Genomic DNA, 22,702 nt, shown 5'->3' with positions numbered 1-22,702 from the left:
ATGGTTACTAATAGTGTGCCATGCTGCCATTCTTACAGCTTTCAAATTCTTCATTTCCTCGAGCATGTACTACATTTCAGAATCTCCCCAAAAGTGTTTGTTTGCCATTTCAGGGGTAATGATTTTATTCTGCTAGCCATTTCCAAGACCTCTAGGTCTTAATACAATATAGGAAGTCGGAATGTGCTGTTTACATGACCACTTGAATAATCAGATAACTGCAGAAATCAGGCTATGATCTGATTATTAAGTGCATGAAAATGCACTCAGTGTTTTCTGCAGAGTCAACTTACAGATTTGATATCCACTTAATATCACATAAAATTATTAGCATCTGACATATCCATAAAATCCATAAAATTCGTCATTACTGCAAGTTAACAAACTCAGCACACGCTGAGGCAAAATGAAAGTCTCCTCACTGTTTGATTCCTGATCCATTTTATGAACTTGGAGGACTGGCTGTGACTCCAGGCTTTCCGTCTGAATCACAGCCAACAAGAATCATCCTCTTTATTTTGATCTAATGAGTTTTCTCACCCCTGAAACAACACCATTTGCTGGTTTGCAGACAAGCAACTGATCCATGTCTTTTTTGGGTCCCCATTTTCTAAGTGTAACGGTGGCCTGAGTGCCGTAGGGCACCGAACAGGATGCACAGACTCCCTCAATTTAATAAGACATTTAATGACAGAACATTGATGACACTTGCAGCACTCACACATAACAGCGAACATTGTAGACAGGAACGACGACATATCACTCTAATAATGGCTACACACACACACACAATAACACAATAACACAGTAACACAATAACACAAACGATGACAGTAAGAGTAACAATGACCAGCGAGGAGGCAGACACAGGCAGGGGTTTAAATAGACAGACAAAAACTTAACATCAACCCCTGCACAGGTGTGTGCCATCATGGAGGGTGTGGCTATAAACTATGGTGAACCCCCCTGCACGCGGCAGGCTGTACCACGTGACTCGGGGGGGGGGGGGGTGAGCGTTCCATGACACTAAGAATAAATGGTATTCTTCTTTTTGTCAAATACAAACTCTCGATATAACAAAATTAAAACTGAAACATTTAACTATGTCTGTGACAAATAAACCAAACTTGAAACTTGAAACTTGAATTTAAAGTATACTATACTCGTAATTGCACACATAATTAAAATAAACAGTGCATAAAAATTCCCCACTCGCCCACCTCCTGGTGGTCTCTTTTTCCTTCAAGCTCTGGTCCTCTCCCCAAGGCCTGGAAGCTTGGGAGTCTTGCGTAGTATCCTAGCTGTTCCCGGGACTGCATTCTTCTGGACGGAGATCTCGGATATTGTTCCTTGGATCTGCTGGAGCCATTCTCCCAGTTTGAGGGTGACAGCCCCAAGGGCTCTGATTACCGTGTAAATCACTATTACAGTAGCAGTCAAAAGTACTCTTTGTGGACACACTGACTCTTTGTTTAATTTTTTACTATTTTCTTCATTTTACAAAAAAGAGTAAAGGTATAAAAACAAGGAAATAACACATGTGCTTATGCTCCATTAAACAAATGCTGTTCTTGTTTAAACAAATGTCTAAGTAGGCACCCTTTACTTAGATGATAACTCTGTGTGTTCTTGGTGATCTCTTAACCAGCTTCATGAGGCACCTGTGATGACATTTTGCATTTACAGCGTTGCATAGATTTAAGTTACCATGGGCTTGAATTTAAATAAATTTGTATTCATAATTGTTTTATTAATTATTGTTGTATTAATTATTAATTATTTAGACTGTTTGATTGATGACTGACAAGTGTGCACTGTGCAAGTGATTTATAATCCACAGCTGGCACTATCTTAGAGGAAAATTATGTTTCTGAAATTTCACTCTCAAAAAAAAGAGTTTGCAGTAAATGAATTTGTATCCTTGTTGTAACAGTAATGTAGAATATTCCTAATGGTATTTACTAACTTTTAAATACATAAACTGTTTGTTAATTGTACACATCATCCTACAACCAAAATATTTTGTTGTAAATGCTCTCTTTTTAGGACCGTAATTGCTGAAGATCTTATCCTTGTTTGCCATCAAGTATTACTACTGAGAGATTGAAGCATCAGAGATTGCCTGCTTTAAATATTTTCTTTTTCAGTATTTGACAGCATATGGTACAATGATCATAGCAGGTGAGAAACAATGTTTACAGTAATGAGACATTTGTCTGTGTACTTTTTACATGGGAGTGTAAAACTGGATCTAATCTGGGCACACTGAGGACACATTTTAATACGAAGTGTAAACAGAATCGGGCTGTTTATATAGTATATCCAGATATCATGAAACTATTATAGTGACTCCTAATGGTTTGAATGTTTAGATTCTGTAAATTATAAACATGGTTTCCTCCGTGTGGGGGATCAATATATGGAGCATAAACTGGTTCATTTGAAGACTACAAAGCAATTTGATTCTTCATATCATGTGAGCTGCACTTTATAAAAAAAAAGAAATTAAATAAATTTCGTAAATATTGTTTGATCCTTTTTGGTGGTAAAATGATTTATTGCTCCTTTAAGTCTGCAAGTGTGGGGAAAACCGGAGATTTTGGATGGGCGTCAATGGACTCATGATTTTGGATTTACATTCTGTGCTGTTTGTTGAAGTGGCCAACCTCAAGAAAAGTCTGCAAGGCCACAGGACTGCACGCATATACAAAGTGCAATGGCACCTCAGCTCCTCTCGTTTCCATGGTTACTCTTGACACCCACATATGATAGACCTGTTGAAAGAAAGATGAACACAGCCAGCAGATACTCTTGGTTATTGTCCATTTGGTAACCGCTGCTTGCACTCGGCTGCTGCAGGTTAAGTCTGCAAGTCTGCAAGTGTGGAGAGGACCCACCTTTTTCATTGGACGATCAACCTGAAATCCCATACTAAATACACAGGCTAAAGTTTTAACATGGAAAATTACATTTAAACATAACCCCCCCCCCCCCATTCTTCTGTTTTATGGAATAATAAACACTTTCATACAAAAATGAAAACATTATTCAAAAAATAAGCAATTGTTTGTAACTTATTTGTAAACACGCATATCAGAAAGGCTTGTTATAACAATGGATAAAATATGACAAATTAACAGACATTTTGTGCACAACAAGGATAAAGAAACTCATCTCAAGATACTTCATAGCATACGTGCAATGCATATCTTCAGGAATTACATATTAATGTAACATCACAATGCACAGTGTACAATGAACATCTGAAATTGAAACAATTGTCCTTGTGTTTTTCAGCATTTGGAATGAGGTGTCACTGTTGATCTTTAAACGTTTTTGCGAGTATTCTGCATTGATGAGATAATGGTGTTATTTCTTTTGGTCATTACAGGTCTTCCTTTCATTGATGATGTCATAAAATGCATTTACGCAAAACCTGAATTACCTCCACTAAACCTACCTTTAGGCTGTTCATCAGAAATCTGAAATTCCTGTGTGAGTCCCTGTGTAATCTTTTATAACAAAAGGCCACCAAGACTTTTCTTATTCTTGGAAAGATTCTCCTTCTGTATTTGGTGACCTAATAAAACAACAAACATTTAAAGCTTCCGTTCCGCCATACATAGAACACCCCCACCGAGTGTAACGTCATGACGGCGTTTTAGTCTATTTCAGTTCACTCGTGACGTTTAGCGAATGGATGATGTCATAGAGTACGCTGTCTTTCGAGAACCCGCGACCTGTACTCAGCGTTAATGTTCTAAGCCGGTTACCGTAGTTCGACGACACCATGACAGAATGGGGGTGTTGTAACTGGTTTTAATAGGTTTGTTAATATTCTCAATTATTTTCCCATGCAACCTGCATATTTTGTACATTTCTTATATTGTTCATTAAATATAACGTCTCGCCCAATGATTTGCCTGTTTTGCTGTTGAGGAGTTACTCATAGGCACAAATTAATTCCTATTTGAAACCCCTCGTCCTAACGCAGTATTGCGCTCCTTTAGGTTCGACGATGGACGAGGTATAAGTGAAAGCTATCAAGCTTTTTGACAGCAGGGGAACTTAAGTTTTATTCAGCACAGTGACATTGTCCCGAGGTAATCGCATTTATATACTGGAAACATCTCTTTAGCGGTATATGCATATACGTCAATATGTTTCGAATGTCGTACGTGACAGATTCGCCTCGGCAAGAGACCTTGTAGCTGAGCTGGCTAGCCGGCCAGGTTAGCCGTTAGCTAGCTGCTGTGTCGGGCTCAGAAGGCGAGATGGCTAAAATAAGCTAAGCTAGCCGAGTAGCAGTTAACTCGACCTAACCGCGTCGCGTAATATAACGGAGAATAGGCCTAACCACTTCACGTAGCTATTTAGAAATCCCTTCTTGGTTTGCTCTGAGTGAAAACGTATCGCCGGGCCGGCTCGCTGGCTCGCTAGCTCAGCCGGGTTAGCTGTCCTAGGCCTCCGAACAGTAGCGCTGGTGGTCGCTGTGCCTCAGGAGGTGAGCGCATTTTCATAAGACGAAGAATTTGTTTTCTGTGTTTACTCGCCATGGCTCACACGGAATTGAACATTTGCCAGCGAAGTGGTCGCATAGCTTAAGCCCCAGGTAGACATTTGCTTTTGTGCATGTGTGTGGACGTGCTATAATAACGACGGCGTCTTGCAGACGTTCAGCACTTTATTGTGGACTGAGGTCCACACACCTATAACAGGTAACCCTAGCTAGTTGGTTTCTGCTGCTGTTGCGAGATGTTCAGCTGCTCTTCTTGGCCGTCCTTCATAAAGCGTGTTGATGACTTGCCCGCTAACCTTATTTGATTTTATCAAATATTCCTTCATTTTACATTTGGCCTGTGTTGATAAACTTTTAAGAATCGGACTATAGCGTTAAGCGTGTATTGAGATTTAAAATTAAATGTTTGACCCCCCCCCAGCCTAATACATGATATGACTAGTGTGAGTAGGAATTATGGGGGTAGCCCCCCCTCCCTTCCAAACTATGCCTCGGTGTTACTTAATTTTCCTGGTGTTCATATTGTATGATCGTACTAGGTTAGTAAGTTGCTAACTATGAAATCAGCATTGTTCTTGCATTTCACAGTAGTAACATAATAACTTGCTAGAATTAATTTTTTCTTTTGTCAGCAGCTTGTAGTAGAAGCCCCACAATGTCCTTAAAACCACGGGTTGTGGATTTTGATGAGACATGGAACAAGCTTCTTACGACAATCAAGGCAGTGGTGATGCTCGATTACGTGGAGAGAGCGACGTGGAACGATCGGTTCTCGTATCCTACCTGGCGTTTCACGTTGAATCCATGAGACATAGGGAAAGCGTAGTTTGAAGAAGTGATAAATGTGCTTAGTCATTTCATTCAGATTTTTGTGCTGATCAGGTTTGGTCAGTATTGGATGAAATGGTGCAATAATTTATAGAGGTAAACAGTAATGATGATGTAATGGTCATAGTGTTGCACCTTTCCATTTAGATATCATATGTAGTATTTCTTTTCTTGTATTTACAAGTCCACCTTAGTTCCTTTAACCCAGACATCAGCGATATTTACGCATTGTGTGTCGCATACCCAGAACCCCTGGGTGAACGGCTGTACACAGAGACAAAAGTATTTCTGGAGAATCATGTACGTCAGCTGTATAAGGTGAGCTGGGGCCCATGGCCTGGTCTCTTGTCATACTGATGATGTTTCTCACTGTAGTCATTGACTTGAATGTTTACGGGGAACACGCATTTCCCTGGCAAACGGACACGGATGTACCACTGTGCTGAGCTGAGCTGTCTCTTTGCAGAAAGTGCTGGAGTCTGAGGAGAAAGTCCTCCTGATGTATCACAGATACTGGGAGGAGTACAGTAAGGGCGCTGACTATATGGATAGCTTGTACAGGTGGGTGGATGTTTCAAAACACTCTTTTGCAGACATGCTTTTAAAAAAAAAATATCAATGAAACTTGAACATTTTATGTAGATGTAAAGTGTTTATATTTAGTTCTTATGAAAGTAATATGAGGTGAAAGTATATGGAATATATGATTTCATGTAAACATCCTTTGCAAATTACATAATTTGTTTATAAATGCCTTGATTATTAGTGGTTTTCACTGTTCGGCTGATTTCAGTGAAATGAGTTCATGAGTCACAGATGAGACATACCTGTAAAACAGTAGCTGCTGCTTGATAGTTACATTTATTGACTGGTACACTGTAGTGTAAGTGCATCTGTTTTTACCTTTATTTCATGATAGGTCTATTTTATTGACATATAGATGGATTACTTCGGCACTGTATCAGTTCACCTGTAGTTAAAAATCTTGAACTTGGGACTTTAAAAATATTGTTGATTCAAATTAACTGAAAATCTTGGTGGTTTTGGTTTTGTTTTTGTTTTTTTTGTTTTTTTTTTGTCTACTCATATAAATCAAAACGTATACAGTTTTGATTGCACACTGCAGTCAACTGTATGACAAGGATCAAGTCCACTTTAACATTCCTAGAAAAAATGTTTGTTTCCCATAAGCCCAGTCAAAGTTGAAGGCCAGTCCCATAAGATAGAGTTTACAGGGCTGGGCTGGTTCCTGGCAGTGTCACTGTTCTGCTGAGGTTGGGCAGCTGTGGAAATAAACAACCGTTGAAATGAAGCCAACAGTGACTCATTGTAGCTTTGGGACTTTTTTCTACTGCTTGTCTTTGATCTCAACCATTTCATGCAGGGGCTCACATGAGATGTTGAACGTTGTGTCTGAGGGTACCAGTGAGGGAAGAACAGACCCTTCAATGTTTGCTTTTTACTTTGTTTTCCATTGTTGGTTCCTTAGGTACCTCAACACACAGTTTATAAAGAAAAATAAGCTGACTGAAGCAGACCTGCAGTACGGCTATGGAGGGGTGGATATGAATGAACCACTAATGGAGATCGGAGAGGTAAGCCCAAAGACACAGTCAGAGCCACGCTGGTCTTGTTTCAGACACAGCCTAGTTATTCTTCTCTTGTAGTTTATAGAGTCTACAGCGTTGAAAGAAAGTTGGTTGTGTTGGATCCACAGTTTAAACTGTTTGTTACTAGAGGATAACTGACTGAAGATTGCCTTGTCCTGAGGGCTTGAGAACTGAGCCATTTTACACAGACTAAATTTCAAATAATGGTGTTCATTTCACTTTCAGCTTGCACTTGATATGTGGAGAAAGCTGATGATCGAGCCGCTTCAGGCCACGCTGATCCGAATGCTTCTGAAAGAAATAAAAAAGTAGGTCCCGCCGCGCGACTAAAACCCCTCACACACAGCGCTGCGTTTCTGATGTCGCGCTGGTCTGTGTTTATGAACAAACCGGTCTCGTCAAACTGCTTCTCATCAGCTGTGTTGAAGTGCCGAGCAAGTGAATGAAAATTCTGTCTGATATAAAACTGTGATGTTCGTAGTGACCGGTGTGGAGAAAACCCGAATCAGAAAGTAATCCATGGGGTTATCAACTCCTTTGTTCATGTTGAACAGTACAAGAAAAAGTTTCCTCTAAAGGTGGGTGCCAGTGAAATGGGAATGAAAAGGTTTTGGTTTAATTGAGAGAGTTTCATATATCTATGCTTATAATAAGAAATGTATGATTCTTATTGTGAAGTAAGTGGAACACAGAGAACAAATAACTTGTACTGTATACTATTTTAGAAGGGTAAAGACTGATGATATGCTCTGTGCGTCTTGTACAACTAACATGTGGACCACACCTTTGTTGCTGCATTGTAGTTTTATCAGGAGATCTTTGAAGGGCCTTTTCTGACAAAAACAGGCGAGTATTACAAACAAGAAGCCTCCAACCTACTGCAAGAGTCCAACTGTTCTCAGTATATGGAGAAGGTAAGATGGTGGTGGCATCTATTAAGGCTGTTATTGTTATTTTATTTTTGGTCTTTCCAATATTAATATTGCGGATCTTGAGTATGCAAATGTATCTCGGATGTCTTTGTGTGTTTGTTTTTATAATGAGTCAAAGTATTCCCTTTATCTAAGAAACCCATAGAATTGGGGTCACAACAGTCTTTAAGCATGACACAATAACGGTTCACAAATGCGTTTATTAACATATTATTCATGATGTATAGCAGCAGGAGATTCACAATTTGTTGAAAGTTAACATCAATATCCGATATATTCTTCCTAAGTTGGCATCTCGGGTAGCTAGTGGTTTTTGTTTCTGAAATATTGAAGGTGGGGTTTTTTTTTGTTTGTTTTTTCGATAGTGGATCATTCTGTTTTTGTTAAATACAGTTACTCTTACATTGATGTGCAATTTCTCAGGGGTCTTTTTCAGTCCCTGTGTCTCAGGATACAGTGCTGTCTGGATTAGGCTGAATACTATGTCCATGTAGGCCCACGAACTCCTAAGGAATCCTGACACTATCACGTTAATGTATCGTTTTAACTTATCTTGTGTAGCTCTAAACATGCTTGGTTACTTTAAAGGAATCTAGTTGCCTGTGAACTTGTGTTAAGATATCGGTTGCTTTTTTTTAACAAGGTGATTAGTTTAATCTTTCTGGTGTTTATAATATTAGAAACCGTCTGAAGAGGCCTCTTGTCATTTTTGATTTTTCCTTCGGTTTTGTTTTTTATGTAGATAGGGTTTCAGTATGCTTAAGTAGAAATTCCAAGTTTGTTGACTATGTATGTATGTAATTCCTCTGGTGTAGTAGGGGTGGTGTATATGCACATTCTTTTTTTTTTATTTTTAAGTCTTAAGTGTCAAATTAAAGGTCCGATCACATTTATTCTGCCTGTGGGACTTTGATCAGCATATTGGATTTTCCACATTGTTCAATAATGTCCATCATGTCGGGCCTCTATTTCTCCACTTTTTTGTTACTCTTCCCAGAATCACTAACCAGTTTCAGAGTAGCTGGCCAGAATCACCAGTAAGAGTGACTTCTTACTTACTTACTTAACATTACAGTAGGAGACAGTTCTCTCTCTTATATGACAGAATATCGAGTGGATCGTACTGATTACATATGCTGATGTTCAGAATCATTCTAACGCTGTGAACAAAACCCGAACTGTAAACGTATCTCTTGCCACAGTCAGCGTTGCCTCTGATGAGCAGTGTGTTTGGTTATTTACGGTTCTTGTCTCTGGCCTTTCGGCTGAAGGTTTTAGGGCGGTTGAAAGATGAAGAGGTGCGATGTCGGAAGTACCTTCACCCGAGCTCCTACGCCAAAGTCATCCACGAATGCCAGCAGAGGATGGTGGCCGACCACCTACAGTTCCTGCATGGCGAGTGCCAGAACATCGTCAGACAAGAGAAGAGAGATGGTGTGTACACTGCTGACCTCATGGTCATGCCTCCTTTCCTCACTCTACTTCCAGTATTTAGCTTCTAGTGTCTGTAGTGCTAAATTTTTTGCAGTGTTGGGATGATGTGATCAAAGCTGTACTCACTATAACACCAGCTTACCAAAGAGTTTTCAGAGATTCACCTGTTTGGTGTAGCACTACCATAACTAACTGGCCAAAGTTCACATTGCTGGAGAAGATGCTGAGCCATGTGGTTTAGCAGTGTGGCTGCTGGAATTGGACATCTTACAAAGTACGGATGATCGAAAATAGGAACAGTAACGATGTTTGTGTTGATGCAGTGGCAGTAATATTTAGCGTTGTCAGTAGAGGAGTTTCCACTTGCTTTTATACAAATGTTGAATTGATCTGCATCAAACCCCTGAAAGAAAGAAAGAAAGAAAGATAGTTAGCAAAAGGTTGCTTTTTGAGGTGGAAAATTTGGCATATTGAGAGAGGAAGATCCAGAACAGATGATGGAACTAGAGTATTTTTTTTCTAATTTGCAGCATTATTGAGTTGTAATTAATTAGGAATTATTATATATTAGAACAGGAGTTACTGCAAATGTAAAAAATAATCAGACACCCAAGCCTACCTCTACTGCCCTGCAGAGTTCGACCCTGTTCTAATATACCCAATCCAGTTATTCAAGGTCTTCAGTAGCATCTCAGTATTAGAGACAGGTGGATTATGTAAGGATTGGAACCAAGGTCTCCAGGTCTGGACTCAGGCACACCTGCATTTAATACTGCACTATTTTTAAGTTACATTTTTTTTAGTGTTCAGGTTTATGCCTGTGTCACTGGATACATACTGTCTCTTGCAGTGTTTTAGGTGATTTTAAGAATGCTTTAATGTTATGTTGTTCTCACCCTCTGTTTCCATTGGATATGTTTGGTGGGGGAAATGCGGTGATGTGATGGCCGATCATAAGGATTGTGTGTATGTTTGGACGTGTGTGTGTGTGTGTGTGTGTGTGTGTGTGTGTGTGTGTGTGCGTACAACTTAATCAGTTTCTGATCACAAAACTAATATTGGCTGGATGTTTCTAGTTGGCTGGCCGCTCTGCCCCGCAGTGACTCTCACGTTTGTAAAAACTCAAGCAACACTCTCTTTCCTGACACCCTCTTACCAGCAGAACACCCACTACCATATCATTACCATCTTGGTGTCACTGCTGTGTTGACAGTAGTCTGGAATAGTCAGTGAGTACAGCGATGGCCCTGGTCATACACTCATCAGTGCTGAAGAGGGTAAACGCCAAGTTTTGCATGGCTCACCTGGGCTACGGTGTGTAATAGTACATATGTAGAATGCACCTGCTAGGCCTCCCTAATATTATGGCCATTGAGAATGTGAATTAAGTGGCAAGTGAGTCTATATTATTCATGTGGAATGGCACTTGGGGCCATTGGTAGTATTAATCTTCAACCCGACACACTCAATGCAAGTGTACACATTGCAGACCACCTGTAGACATCGTCATTTCCTGTTTTTTTTGTGCAGCCCTAAAACCGATGAAAAGAGACAATACACACCCATTTTTACTGTTCAGTTACTGTAAGTGCTGTATAATTACTGTATAAATGAAAGCTCTGGGCCTCAATCAGGAGTGTCAGAATGGTATTTTCAAGTTGTCAAGTTAGAGTCCCTGGCCCTCCTAAAGCTGGGCTCTACGTTGTGTTGTGCGTCATGGATGAAGGCATTCTGCTGTGTGCTATTCTTTTGTGAGTCAAAGCAATGGCTGAGCGTTTGCGTAACTTTCTACGAGCTGCGCCGCTCGGCTGCCGTGTTTGCTGTTGTGATGACTGTTGTGAAGCAGCACTTCTCCCTGAGCAGTGGGACGCGTCCGAGCCCAAGCACTGGCCTGCCCGCTTAAATGGGGGGGGATTTACCGCTGCTTGTTCTGGCTGGGTTTCAGACATGGCGAACATGTACACCCTGCTCCGGGCTGTCTCCAGCGGCTTACCTCACATGATACAGGAGCTGCAGGTGCACATTCACGACGAGGGGCTCCGAGCCACGAGTAACCTCTCTCAGGAAAATGTAAGTTTGGGTGTGTGTGTTGGAATTAAGGCATGCGGTTTTGGAACATTTCATTAATACATCATCATCATCATCATCATCATCATAAAGGCAGTTTCACCGTGTAACTGGGTCGACTACATGAACGAGTTTGTACGCTGTCACATCTCAGCAGTTATTTGATTTGCTGCAGTAAAATGATTGGCAGGTTTGAAACTTTCTTCCCTTTCTTAGGTGATAACGGGCACCATTGCTGTCACTTGTCTTGCACTTCATGTTGTTTGAATGTTCAGTCTGTCTATTGGTATTGTATGTATTGTTACTTCCAGTAATCTGATAATGGCTGGCTGACTGGTGTGATGATTTTACTTGAGATAATCTGAGCTCTGTTGTATAAAGAAGGGCTTATCTGCTCTGTTTGGTCTTTGATTACTGCATACTTCAGCAGTTCATGTCTTATTCTATTCTGCAGATGCCAACCCAGTTTGTGGAGTCTGTGTTGGAGGTCCATAGTAAATTTGTACAGCTGATTAACACAGTCTTAAATGGAGACCAGCACTTCATGAGCGCACTTGACAAGGTAAACAGCATGCGCTTATTAAACAGAGATTTTGTTGGAAAAGAGGTCACTGTTATAGGTAAACAAATAATTCTCATACAGGGCCACCAACATGCGCTATCTTGTTAGTCTATCAGGTTTGCACAGACTTGTAATCCCAGCATGTGCAGGCTTGTTCTATAATATAAAAGCATATCTAGTTAGTCCTGTCTGAGATGGTTTGGTAAAACATAGGTACTGTATTTATGTAGTATATGTGCACATTTACTTCAGTTATATTTGTTTATACCTCTATATCTTTGAAACACACAACCACAATGCGAAAATGAGGTGTGTGCTATAACCACCGATGTCCTAATATTATTATTTTTTCTTTATTTATACGTGGATGCAGTTGTCAACACAGTTTGAACTGTAATTATACTTTTAGTCCAGTACGTGGCACCAATGTGCCAGATGCAGTCGATTTGGTTTTATGGCACTCAGTGCTTGCAGAAGCGTTGTAATTGTACTTAACAGTGGCATTTTTATTGCATATTTATGTTTCAGGTTTTGACTTTATTGCGCGCTTCTGTTACAGGCTTTGACTTCGGTAGTAAACTACAGAGAACCCAAATCCATCTGCAAAGCGCCTGAACTGGTATTTGTGGTGCTCAACAACCTTTTGTTTCACAATATGTCACTATCGGATGATATGCTGAGACAGTTGGGTTGTTGTTTGTTTTTTTGTTAGGTGTGCAATCGTGTGTGTGTGTGTGTTCACATCTGTGTGTGTGTGTGTGTGTGCGTGTGTGTTTTTGTGTTACAGCTCGCTAAGTACTGTGACAATCTGCTGAAGAAATCTGCAAAAGGGATGACCGAGAATGAGGTGGAAGATAAGCTGAGCAGCTTCATCACCGTCTTCAAATACATAGACGACAAAGATGTGTTTCAGAAGGTGAGTTCAGCAGGAAAGACACCTCAGCTCTGGATTGGTCCAGTCTGGCTCATATTGATTTTTGTATAATTAGAGAGATGGCACAATACTGATTTTTCTGTACTGATCTGATACCAATATCTTGTGAATGTCGCCTGATACTGATCTGATTTTTCTCATTAAACTCCACCGTAGAGCTGTGTTTTTGTTGATTGGGAAATTATTTTGTGCAGAATATATTATATGTGCTATATTTTATAGCTTCATGCATGTATATGAAAGATTTATAAACAAAAAAAGTAACTGTCTACAAGACTGAAGCATTTAATTTTCTACCTTTCATTACTATACTATACAGTGTCTCTCTTAGTGCGGTGATGTTTATTGCCTTGATCATCCCCTTTGTTCTCAGGTGTACTGTAGTCACCCTCAACACACACACACACACACACACACACACACACACACACACAAGCGCACACACACAAGCCCACTCACCCCCCCCCCCCCCCCCCCCATGACTGGCTCACTCAATGACTCCTGACATTTACTCTCTAGTTTGTCTGCATTTTTTTTCTCATTACTGAATTCAACATTAATTCCACATCAACTTAGTATTGATCTTATAATTCTTTCAGACTTGACCTCTGCTTAAAACCAATAGAAATTGGATCTGATAATGATAGCAAGATGATAATTCTTTCTAACTAGAAAAAACTGAACAGCTGAATTTTTTTGCTGATTTCTATCAGATTACCATACAGGGTATTGCATTGGTGCCATCTTTAATAATTATGTTTGTATGTCGTACTCAATTGGGTAAAACATTTGCAAGTGTTTCTGGGTATCTTTACATACTTCAAAAAAATGGACTGTTGGTCTTACTTCTGTCATAGTTTTATGCAAGAATGCTTGCCAAGAGGTTAATACATGGGCTTTCATTATCCATGGACTCAGAAGAAGCCATGATCAACAAACTAAAGGTAGAACAAGAAGCATTTTTCACTCCGCTCTTTAGAAGTGGCTTGTAATTTTACACTCTAAAAGTTCACAGATGTGACTCAGCAGAACTAATCACTAGTCATCCACTCTGTCCCTGTACCACAGCTGTCATTATGTTTGATCAGTATCACAAATGAAGGGCTTTGTTATGAACATGTACAAATCATCCTCTTTCCCTCCTCCTGTTTCTCTCTCTCTCTCTCTCTCTCTCTCTCTCTCTCATATATATATATATATATATATACTTTTTTCTTTCTCTCTGTGCTTTGCTTTGCAGCAAGCGTGTGGATATGAGTTCACAAGCAAACTGCACAGAATGTACACAGACATGAGCGTCAGTGCTGACCTCAACAACAAGTTCAACAACTTCATCAAAACCCAGGAGACAGTGGTGGACCTGGGCATCAGTTTTCAGATCTATGTGTTACAGGTGAGAAAGTGATTGTGTGAGGAAGGGGGAGAGGGGGACCACCCACACACACACACACACATGCAGAGCTAGAGGGTATTATGCCACTGGGCTTGAGAAATTATTGTTTTAGATTGGTTCATAATGCTTAAAGTGTAGGTATTTTGGCATGCAATATCCCAGACAGGTCTTTTCCAATTGTAGACAAATTCAGACAAGTTAACCCTAAACTCTCTTGGTTTTAAGAAATATGAAGCGATTTTCAGATGAAATATGGTGTGCATATGTATTTTCATGTGTGTGTGTGCTTATTATATGTGTTTGTGTCTGTGTGCTTATTATGTGTGTTTGTGTGTGTGTGTGTGTGTGTGTGTGTGTGTGTGTGTGTGTGTGTGTGTGTGTTCGTTCCAGGCAGGGGCATGGCCTCTCACACAAGTCGCCTCTTCTACGTTTGCCATCCCTCAGGAACTGGAGAAGAGTGTACAAATGGTTAGTTAGCCTTTGGCAAACCCGAAGTGCAGTTATAGTTCTGTCACTGTGATTACACAGCAAGATCAGTGTGTCCACATTTGTTGAGGATCAAATTATGTTAAAGGAGAAAAAAAGTCTATAACGTAATGTGCGATTCAGATCTGCCACCGTTTGCTCTAATGGTGATTTGTCTTTTCCCCCCAGTTTGAACTGTTTTATAACCAGCATTTCAGTGGGAGGAAGCTGACCTGGCTACACTATCTCTGCACAGGTACAGTGTGTTTCGACAGAGTCAGAAACAAATGAATACTTATTTAGAGTGCATCAGTAAATCTTTTTACGGTTCATACTACTTCTTTTGTTTTCACATAACATGATTATAGCTTGAAACCTTTATCCAGTACACAGGGCTAATGTCATAGGACTAATGGTAGCCGGACTCCAGAGCTTTATTTAAAACAGTGGAGGATTCTTTTAGTGGTTTAGTAGTTGTAGTGTTTGTTTTCGTTTTTTTTGTGGTTTCATGAAGCATCCGTGCTAGCTGTGTATTCTGGGTGGTGTAATGTCTGGAACCAGGAAAAATTACCATGATCCACAAGATTACAGTGACCTACCCTGCACCCAGAGTCTAATTACCCCACAGATCTGTAGTCCAAAGCATTTAGTAATCTACTGGTACAGCAGGCCAAACACACACACACACACACACACACACACACACCCCATCACTTTTATGGTTATCACATTTACACAAATGGTTATATTGTGTGATTAGTCGTGTGTGATGTTTCAGAGCAGGCCTTTTAAGCATTTGTTGAGGGCTACTTTGTATGTGTAACGGGGATGTATGTGCAAATACCGAATCAACTGATGGCAGCAGAAAGAACCTCTCAAGGCTGTGCCCCTACTTTCAGATGCTGCTGTCTACAAGTTCTCAGTCACGTTTTATTGGAATGGGGGGGGGGGGGGGAGACCCCTGGCGTGCATCCAGTCCGGAGTTGTTTTTATAGTCTCCTTCATTCACTTAATCTCTAACCTTCCCTTCCTCTCTCAGGTGAGGTGAAGATGAACTACCTGTCCAAGCCCTATGTGGCCATGGTCACCACCTACCAGATGGCAGTGCTGCTGGTCTTCAACAACAGTGAGACGGTGAGCTATAAAGAGCTGCAGGACAGCACGCAGATGAACGAGAAGGAGCTCCAGAAGACCATCAAGTCCCTGCTGGATGTCAAGATGATCAACCACGACTCACAGAAGGTAGGGTTGCGGGAGCGCTTCTGCAGCTTCAGATGCAGCTACAATAGCCACTTCCCTCTGGTCGACCACCTTTGTTTAACCCTTTCTGTGTAATGGACAGAAAACTCAAGTGAAGTTGAACCCGCTGATCATGCTCTTATTTCAGTGCTTGTTTTTGAGTATGGCTTCTCACTAAAAATAAATATTTTATGGGTACATTTGGAATGTGACTTGATAGTTTTTATTTTTAGCTGCACATATTGAAAGGGAATCATGATATGATACGACTTTTCCTCTCCTTTATATCCAGGAGGAAATTGAGACTGAATCTACTTTCTCACTAAATATGAATTTCACTAGTAAAAGAACAAAGTTTAAAATCACTACGTCAATGCAACGGGACACGCCACAGGTGCAGCACTACAGGCAACTAACAGAAATACCCAGTGTGTACACACTGTGTTGTCATGTTAGTACTGCTTTATGACTGAGTGTGTATGTTAGGAGCTGGAACAGACGAGGAGTGCCGTGGATGAAGACAGAAAAATGTATTTACAGGCTGCTATAGTGAGGATCATGAAAGCCAGGAAGGTTCTGAGACACAATGCCCTCATACAAGAAGTGAGTCTCACTTTCAGTCACATTCTCTTTCTTTCTGTCTCACCTTCTCCATGTTCTCTCTGTGTGTGTGTGTGTGTGTGTGTGTGTGAGAGAGAGAGGGAGAAAAAAATCTGCAATAAACATTGAAATGATGTGATATGAGGCAGAGGGAAAAGGGGAAAAAATTGTAATATTTTATATTTCCAGCTCTTGCATGTCTAGCTGTAACAGTTGTACATATTGTACTTCTGTTATGAACATATCTTTTGGAGTACACAAACTTTTTTCCATTCTCAATCTCCCTCTATCACTCACTCTCTCTCTCTCTCTCTCTCTCTCTCTCTCTCTCTCTCTCTCTCTCTCTCACACACACACACACAGTCTTATCTAAAGGGTTTTGAAACATATACTGACTCTCCTCATAGTACTTTTATATATGTTTAAATATATTTTCAGGATATCAAGAACTACTGAATTGCCGATGTGCATTAATAGCCATACAATTAATTGCAACTAATGGGATCCCTTAATTTTCACGCGAGCCAGAAAAAGTTATAATGTCCTTTGATATAAAGTGGTATATATACATGAGATGTAGTGCCTTTTAGCCCTGGGCTTACTCTGTACATCTTAAGCTGAATTCCTGCAGAGTGAGAGATGACTGCTCTGTAAAGGCTGGGGTGTGAGACTTGATGAATGATCACTGTCATGCCTGGGGACCATGTGTGTCTTTACACACATACGCGCACACATGCACTGCACGCATGTTCAGCAGGGCATCATGCACAGAACTCACCTGTCTACCTGTGCTACCATACAGTTGTTCAGGCATGTTGTTTTTGTAGATATTAGCACCATGTGGATGAACACATGCACACACCCCCCCCACCCCACCCCTGATGGAGGATTGATTTAGTGGATTTCCACCCTCTCTGCATTCCTGTCGTACATTAGGGCAGCCTGGGCCATTTCCACAAAGGGCTGTGTGCAGCCTTCCTCCTGTTTCCCCCCCCAAGTCTACCAGTTCCTGCTCTGCAATAAACTAATTTCTGCAGAACAATTGACCAAGTTAATTTCCATCAGTGTGAATTGCACTTATGTACAGAAAGCCTGATGTTTTAGCAGTAGTTCTGTAGGTAATGATAGCAGAGAGGATGCCTACATCACCTTAATATGTTCCCTAAGTAAAGAGGTTACTTCACGCATTAGTATCAGTGGGTGAACCTGATGAGTGTCTCTTTGTTTTTTCCAAGGTGATCAACCAGTCCAAAGCCCGGTTCAACCCCAGTATCAGCATGATCAAGAAGTGTATCGAGGTGCTTATCGACAAGCAGTACATTGAGCGAAGCCAGACGTCTGCAGATGAGTACAGCTATGTCGCATAAAGGAAGCGTCATTAAGCGGACAATAAACCGCAAACCATGTCTTTAATTTTTTTGGCTGGGGCTCAGGCTCTCTCCCTGTGGGATGAAGCAGGACTGTGCCTCCATCTTTGGAGTTGGGTGGGGTGGGGGGAGTCCTCAAAGCAAGCAGGCAGCCATCAACACCCCCACCTCACCTCTGGCCCACCCACTTTTCTGATTTTATGCTGTTTACAACATCACCAGTGCCACGCCCAGTGCGTCAATGGGGGGGGAAAAGAGAGAGAAATGCCTATAGCTATTTAAGCGCGAGATGATAATACATTTTTAGACGATATAATCGTAACCAAGCAACCAAGAGAGCGACTGGATGTGCTGCGACGTCTGAGAAACAACCATGCTTTCTTTTCTCACGTTTGCAGTTGTAGTGTTTTGTTTTTGTTTTTTAATGTATCAAAGTAAGGAAAAAGAATATTGTAATAAAACTGTTATACTGATAATTGTATTTACTTTCCAAATGGAAAAAAAAACAACAACAAAAAACATGAGGTGACAAACATGATTCTGCTGCTTGTCAAATAAATAATAATAATAATAATAATAATAATAATAATAATAATAATAAAAACCTCAGCTGTGTGTAAATATTTTATAGTAAATACCTGAATGGACCAGATAGTTATGAGGGAGCATTCTTATTGAACCTGGACTGTTGATTTGATTCAGTAGATGTGTACAAGTTCAAGATGTATAGAGGAAGAAGTCTCAGCAAGCTATTTTATGTTTAAAAAGTCTCCCAATTATTTCAAGCTCAGCACCGTAGCTCCTGTCCGCTGTCCTCACTAAAAATAGGAACGTCATGGGGATTCCGGATCAACTCCACAATCCTCCTGCACGCATCATCAACAAAGCATGTTTTACATGCTCTGATGCATTATGTGGTCATTGTTTTAAGGTACTAAGTTTTGTGGTTTCAGTGATATCAGCCTGGGTTTACCCCCGAAAACAGTTATTTAAAATCTGGACATGATGCCCTGACTTGAAGAGATGTGTAATTTTACCAGAAGGGGGCAAAATAGAGTAGTTGAAAGAAGTAATAGAAAATTCCAGACAACTCAGACCCTCACAAGGAAAATGCATAGACGCATTTTGAAGTTATTGAAGAATTAGTAAAATAATACATAACCACAAAATACAAAACATAATAAATGAGTCCGGTTCATTTCTACTATTTTACTGTCAACACTACACTGTGTGAGTGTCCAAAGCAATTTGAGGCTTAATTGGTGAATTACAGGTGTGACGGTCAGAATTGGCAACTTCACCTCTCAAAATTTAAACCTTACAAATGCAGGAAAAGTTATTATTTCTGATGTGCCTTTTGTGATCTTTATATATATATATATATATATATATATATATATATGCGCCCTTTTTTCTACAATTTGGATGGTTAAGGTTTGGAGGAAGCCTTCTGTACAGAGTTCTTCCTTACACCTGTTAAATTTTATGAATGGTCTGTTAATGGAGTGCACCAGTTTTCCACCAGGAAGGGTTAACATCTACAACAGCATTGCATATGTGACGAAAGCCAGTACAGCTCATTACAGATGTGTTTCTACTTTTTTCTTTTGGACTACATTCTGAAAATAAAAATACCGCTAGGGAAATAATGCATGAATGGTGCATGCGGGTGTGTTCATTACTGCCAAGTCGGGTTCAGCTCATATTTGGAGTGGTAATTTGTGTAACTGCTACAACCTTACAACCATCGGATAAAAGAAAAGAGGTCGTCGCCTCAGTCTCACTGGTAACAAATCTCATCAAGCCACAGACAGGGCAACAGTGGTAACAAATAGCAAACCCCTCTTTCAGCATTCATTTGCTCTCACTAAAATTCCAGGAAATATTCACCCACATCTTATTTATTACAGGCACATGAGAACACAAGGTTTCTCAGGTTTTAATCGCGGTGGGAATTTCGAAACAATATGTGGCCAGAACAGTCCTCCCTTTGACTAGATCACGTACGCAGGAGTATAAGGATGAGTTGCCTTCAGCTTTCAGGCGTAACAGCTTTCAAACGTCACTTTTGATGGAAGAGCCTATACAAAATAAGTTTCAGCAATCCAAAGTAGGTAGATAAAAAGTACAATAATCAGCAAGACAGGTAAAACTCAAAGCCTTTTATGTATTAGCAAATCTAAAATATGAATAAAAAACCAAAACAAATTAAAACTACAATGAGTCTAATAAGCAAAGCCAGAGAATTTAGCGCAACATGCAATTTACAAATTCAATGCCACTTCATGCCTCCTTTAAAAATTTTTTTTTTTTACTGTGACAGTGTTTCCTGTGTGTGTGTGTGTGTGTGTGTGTGTGTGTGTGTGTGTGTGTGTGTGTGTGTGTGTGTGTGTGTGAGGGAGAGAGAGAGAGAGAGAGAGAGAGAGGGAGGGAAGGAATAAATTGAGGATGAGTCAGTCCTCACGCTGGCCTGAGCGGGGAGTTGCGAGCCCAACCCAGCGGCCCGCAGCGCCTGGGCACACGCTGAACAGGTGGTCTTTACGCGGCGGTTGAAGTCGCGGCTGTTGTCGGATGATGAGGATTTCTGCGCGCTGCAATCTTCGGGGACATAATGTATCCGCAGCCGACGGATTCTGAGAGCAGAGAGCTGTCTACAAAGTAACAGCGCTTTTCCTGGAATCGTTGGCAATCCTGGACGAATATGAAAGTGACAGTGTGTTTCGGAAGGACCCGGGTGGTCGTTCCGTGCGGCGACGGGAATATAAAAGTCCACAGTCTTATCCAGCAAGCGGCGATGCGATATAGAAAAGCCATCGCGAAGGTAAGTGGCGCTCGCCGGAGCTTTTGGTTTGGATGTGGAGAGCGGCGCTCACAACATGGCGCTTCTCTGGGAGAAGAATGGAGCAAAGGGAAGGAGAGGAACCGTCCCCCTTCTCGCCGAAGTGAAGTGGAAAGCGGAGCTAGAGACGGGACTTGGTAGCTTGTCGGACACGGCGAACGCAGCACGTTTTTATTTTTTTGTGTGTGGTTTGGTGGTGGGGGGGGGGCACGTCGAAACACCGTCTTGACTTCGGGTGCGAGTGTCCTTTTCCAGGCAGTCAAACTTCCCAGGGAACCTTCGAGTCGGAGGAAAGACGGGGTTTTTGGCCGTTCTCCTCCAAGTTTCACCCTCGTTCGGACACAGTAACGTGTAACGGCGGGCGTTTAACGTGATAAATTGGCTCTTTCGCGTACCGTGGCTGTACTTGTAGCCCCGGGAGCGGTCTCCTCCGCGGTGAGAGAACTTTGCCGCGCAGGCGGGAAGGCTTCGCCTCGTAGCCTGCGTCCAGGCGTCGGAGCCCGGCCGCCGCATGCTTCCTACCGTGGAGCTCTGCGAAGTTTGCACAATGTGAGGACATTATGTGGAGAATTTCCAGTGTAGTCAAGAAACGGGTGAATCATCCGTGTCTCTTTTTAACTTCGAGAAACCGTGGACAATTAGTGAACACACATCGCGCAGGTCTGATGTTGACTAATCCCAGGCTGCTTCGACCATATGGAGAGACACCGCCGTATAGGGTTGGCACATTTTCCTGCGGTTCAGAATTCAAAACGATCCCCTAAACTTGACTTTGGCTCGAACTTTGTTTGGGCCAAACTACATTAGTTTTTTGGGGGGTGTTAAAATGCATGCAGGAACCCCTTCCAACCCTCTGCCCTGTCCAAGAAGGACACTTATAGGCTCGGACTATAATTTGAATTCAGATAATCACGTTTGCTAGTGAAGACTTCATATATATGATAAATGGGCATTTCAGTATCGGATATGGTGAAATGGAGAGAGTGGATTTTCACTGTTGTGTAAATGCTGTAAACATGATTACTGCCAACTCAATATTCAGCATTAGGCTTATTATTATTAATCTGTTGCTCTTCATTCTCCATAGCGATCAGTAATCAGTGTCATTTTATCATATCCACATGTCCATGTGCAGCTACTCTGCAGCTTTTATCCCATTGGTGAAAGGTGCTAGTATTGCCTTATGTATGTATACTTTCACAAAATACTCACTGCCTAAGCAGAGAAAATAATTGACTCCCCCGTGTTCCTGTTTTAGAAGGCCGGAAAATCGGCATAGGCTTCGCTGAATGACAGAAATACTTGAGAGCTAGGCTGGTGCTGTGAGTATGAGGTAGAGCAGATCTGACCGTATGCTTCACATGCGATCGCTTCATATATGATCGCTTTCATATATGATTGTGTGCTTCAGATATGATTTGTGTTCTTCACGTTCTTTATTCAGTAGGAGGGAGAGCGAGCTATGCATGTCTGACCTGTTCCCCTTTGTGTTGGTTTTTCCAATCCAAAACAGCGCAGTGAGATTTGGAATAATTCAGCATTGTGCACCGGCAGTTTAGTATTAAAAACGACCGGTGCGGTTCAAGGCCACAAATCCTCTTAGGCTGATGTATGAAACTGGAGCTGTGTCACCTTGGAGGGACCTCATATCTCAGTACGCCTCCCACACAAAAGCCTCATTTACTCATATACTTCCGTGCTTCATGTTCTCAGTGCAGGGACTCTTTACAGAGTCAGGACACTTGAACTCTGCACACACTCTCAACATGTGTGTGTGTGTGTGTGTGTGTGTGCGCGCGCGTGCACACACACACACACACAGGCTCGTGTGCCAGGCACACTCTGGACCTCTGGCTCAGCAGAACAGTGGCGGCTGGATGATTGATTGGCCCAAGATAGGGTTTCCCTGTGGA

At 41.3% G+C, this 22,702-nt stretch overlaps 2 protein-coding genes across 7 annotated transcripts in view; both read left to right on the top strand.

Moving 5' to 3' along the window:
* Nucleotides 1–3,798: 3,798 nt before the first annotated feature.
* On the top strand, nucleotides 3,799–18,426 carry cul2 (cullin 2). Of its 2 annotated transcripts, none has more exons than XM_027013322.2 (22): nucleotides 3,799–3,826; nucleotides 4,011–4,103; nucleotides 5,152–5,293; nucleotides 5,563–5,665; nucleotides 5,814–5,908; nucleotides 6,837–6,942; nucleotides 7,183–7,265; nucleotides 7,439–7,535; nucleotides 7,761–7,871; nucleotides 9,161–9,323; nucleotides 11,269–11,393; nucleotides 11,845–11,952; nucleotides 12,512–12,571; nucleotides 12,740–12,868; nucleotides 13,744–13,830; nucleotides 14,127–14,279; nucleotides 14,670–14,747; nucleotides 14,934–15,000; nucleotides 15,784–15,986; nucleotides 16,276–16,377; nucleotides 16,470–16,586; nucleotides 17,819–18,426. In XM_027013322.2, the coding sequence occupies exons 3-22, from the start codon at nucleotides 5,175–5,177 to the stop codon at nucleotides 17,948–17,950; spliced, it is 2,238 nt and encodes a 745-aa protein (XP_026869123.1). In that variant the 5' UTR covers nucleotides 3,799–3,826; nucleotides 4,011–4,103; nucleotides 5,152–5,174; the 3' UTR covers nucleotides 17,951–18,426. The 2 variants fall into 2 exon arrangements, with proteins under 2 accessions (XP_026869123.1, XP_026869122.1); XM_027013321.2 differs by having other exon boundaries at nucleotides 3,800–3,826; nucleotides 5,155–5,293.
* Nucleotides 18,427–20,367: 1,941 nt separating this feature from the next.
* pard3aa (par-3 family cell polarity regulator alpha, a) overlaps nucleotides 20,368–22,702 on the top strand; it is a 275,373-nt gene continuing 273,038 nt past the window's right edge. For all 5 annotated transcript variants that reach the window (XM_035531038.1, XM_035531039.1, XM_035531036.1 and 2 more), the window contains exon 1: nucleotides 20,368–20,771. In XM_035531038.1, coding sequence (XP_035386931.1) covers nucleotides 20,652–20,771 — 120 coding nt within the window. In that variant the 5' untranslated portion in view covers nucleotides 20,368–20,651. The remainder of the gene's footprint in view (nucleotides 20,772–22,702) is intronic.

Source organism: Electrophorus electricus, chromosome 10 (genome assembly GCF_013358815.1).
Source record: "Electrophorus electricus isolate fEleEle1 chromosome 10, fEleEle1.pri, whole genome shotgun sequence".
In the NCBI taxonomy this organism is placed as follows: domain Eukaryota; kingdom Metazoa; phylum Chordata; class Actinopteri; order Gymnotiformes; family Gymnotidae; genus Electrophorus; species Electrophorus electricus.
The sequence above is the reverse complement of the archived record's forward strand: the minus strand, read 5'-3'. Positions and strand labels throughout refer to the sequence as shown.

Bases quoted from the DNA above. Each gene is read 5' to 3' on its own strand.
- cul2 (XM_027013322.2), top strand. From the start codon at position 5,175: ATGTCCTTAAAACCACGGGTTGTGGATTTTGATGAGACATGGAACAAG. The intron at 14,748-14,933 runs GTTAGTTAGCCT...TTTTCCCCCCAG, and splicing joins TGGAGAAGAGTGTACAAATG to TTTGAACTGTTTTATAACCA. The intron at 15,987-16,275 runs GTAGGGTTGCGG...CTTTATATCCAG, and splicing joins TCAACCACGACTCACAGAAG to GAGGAAATTGAGACTGAATC.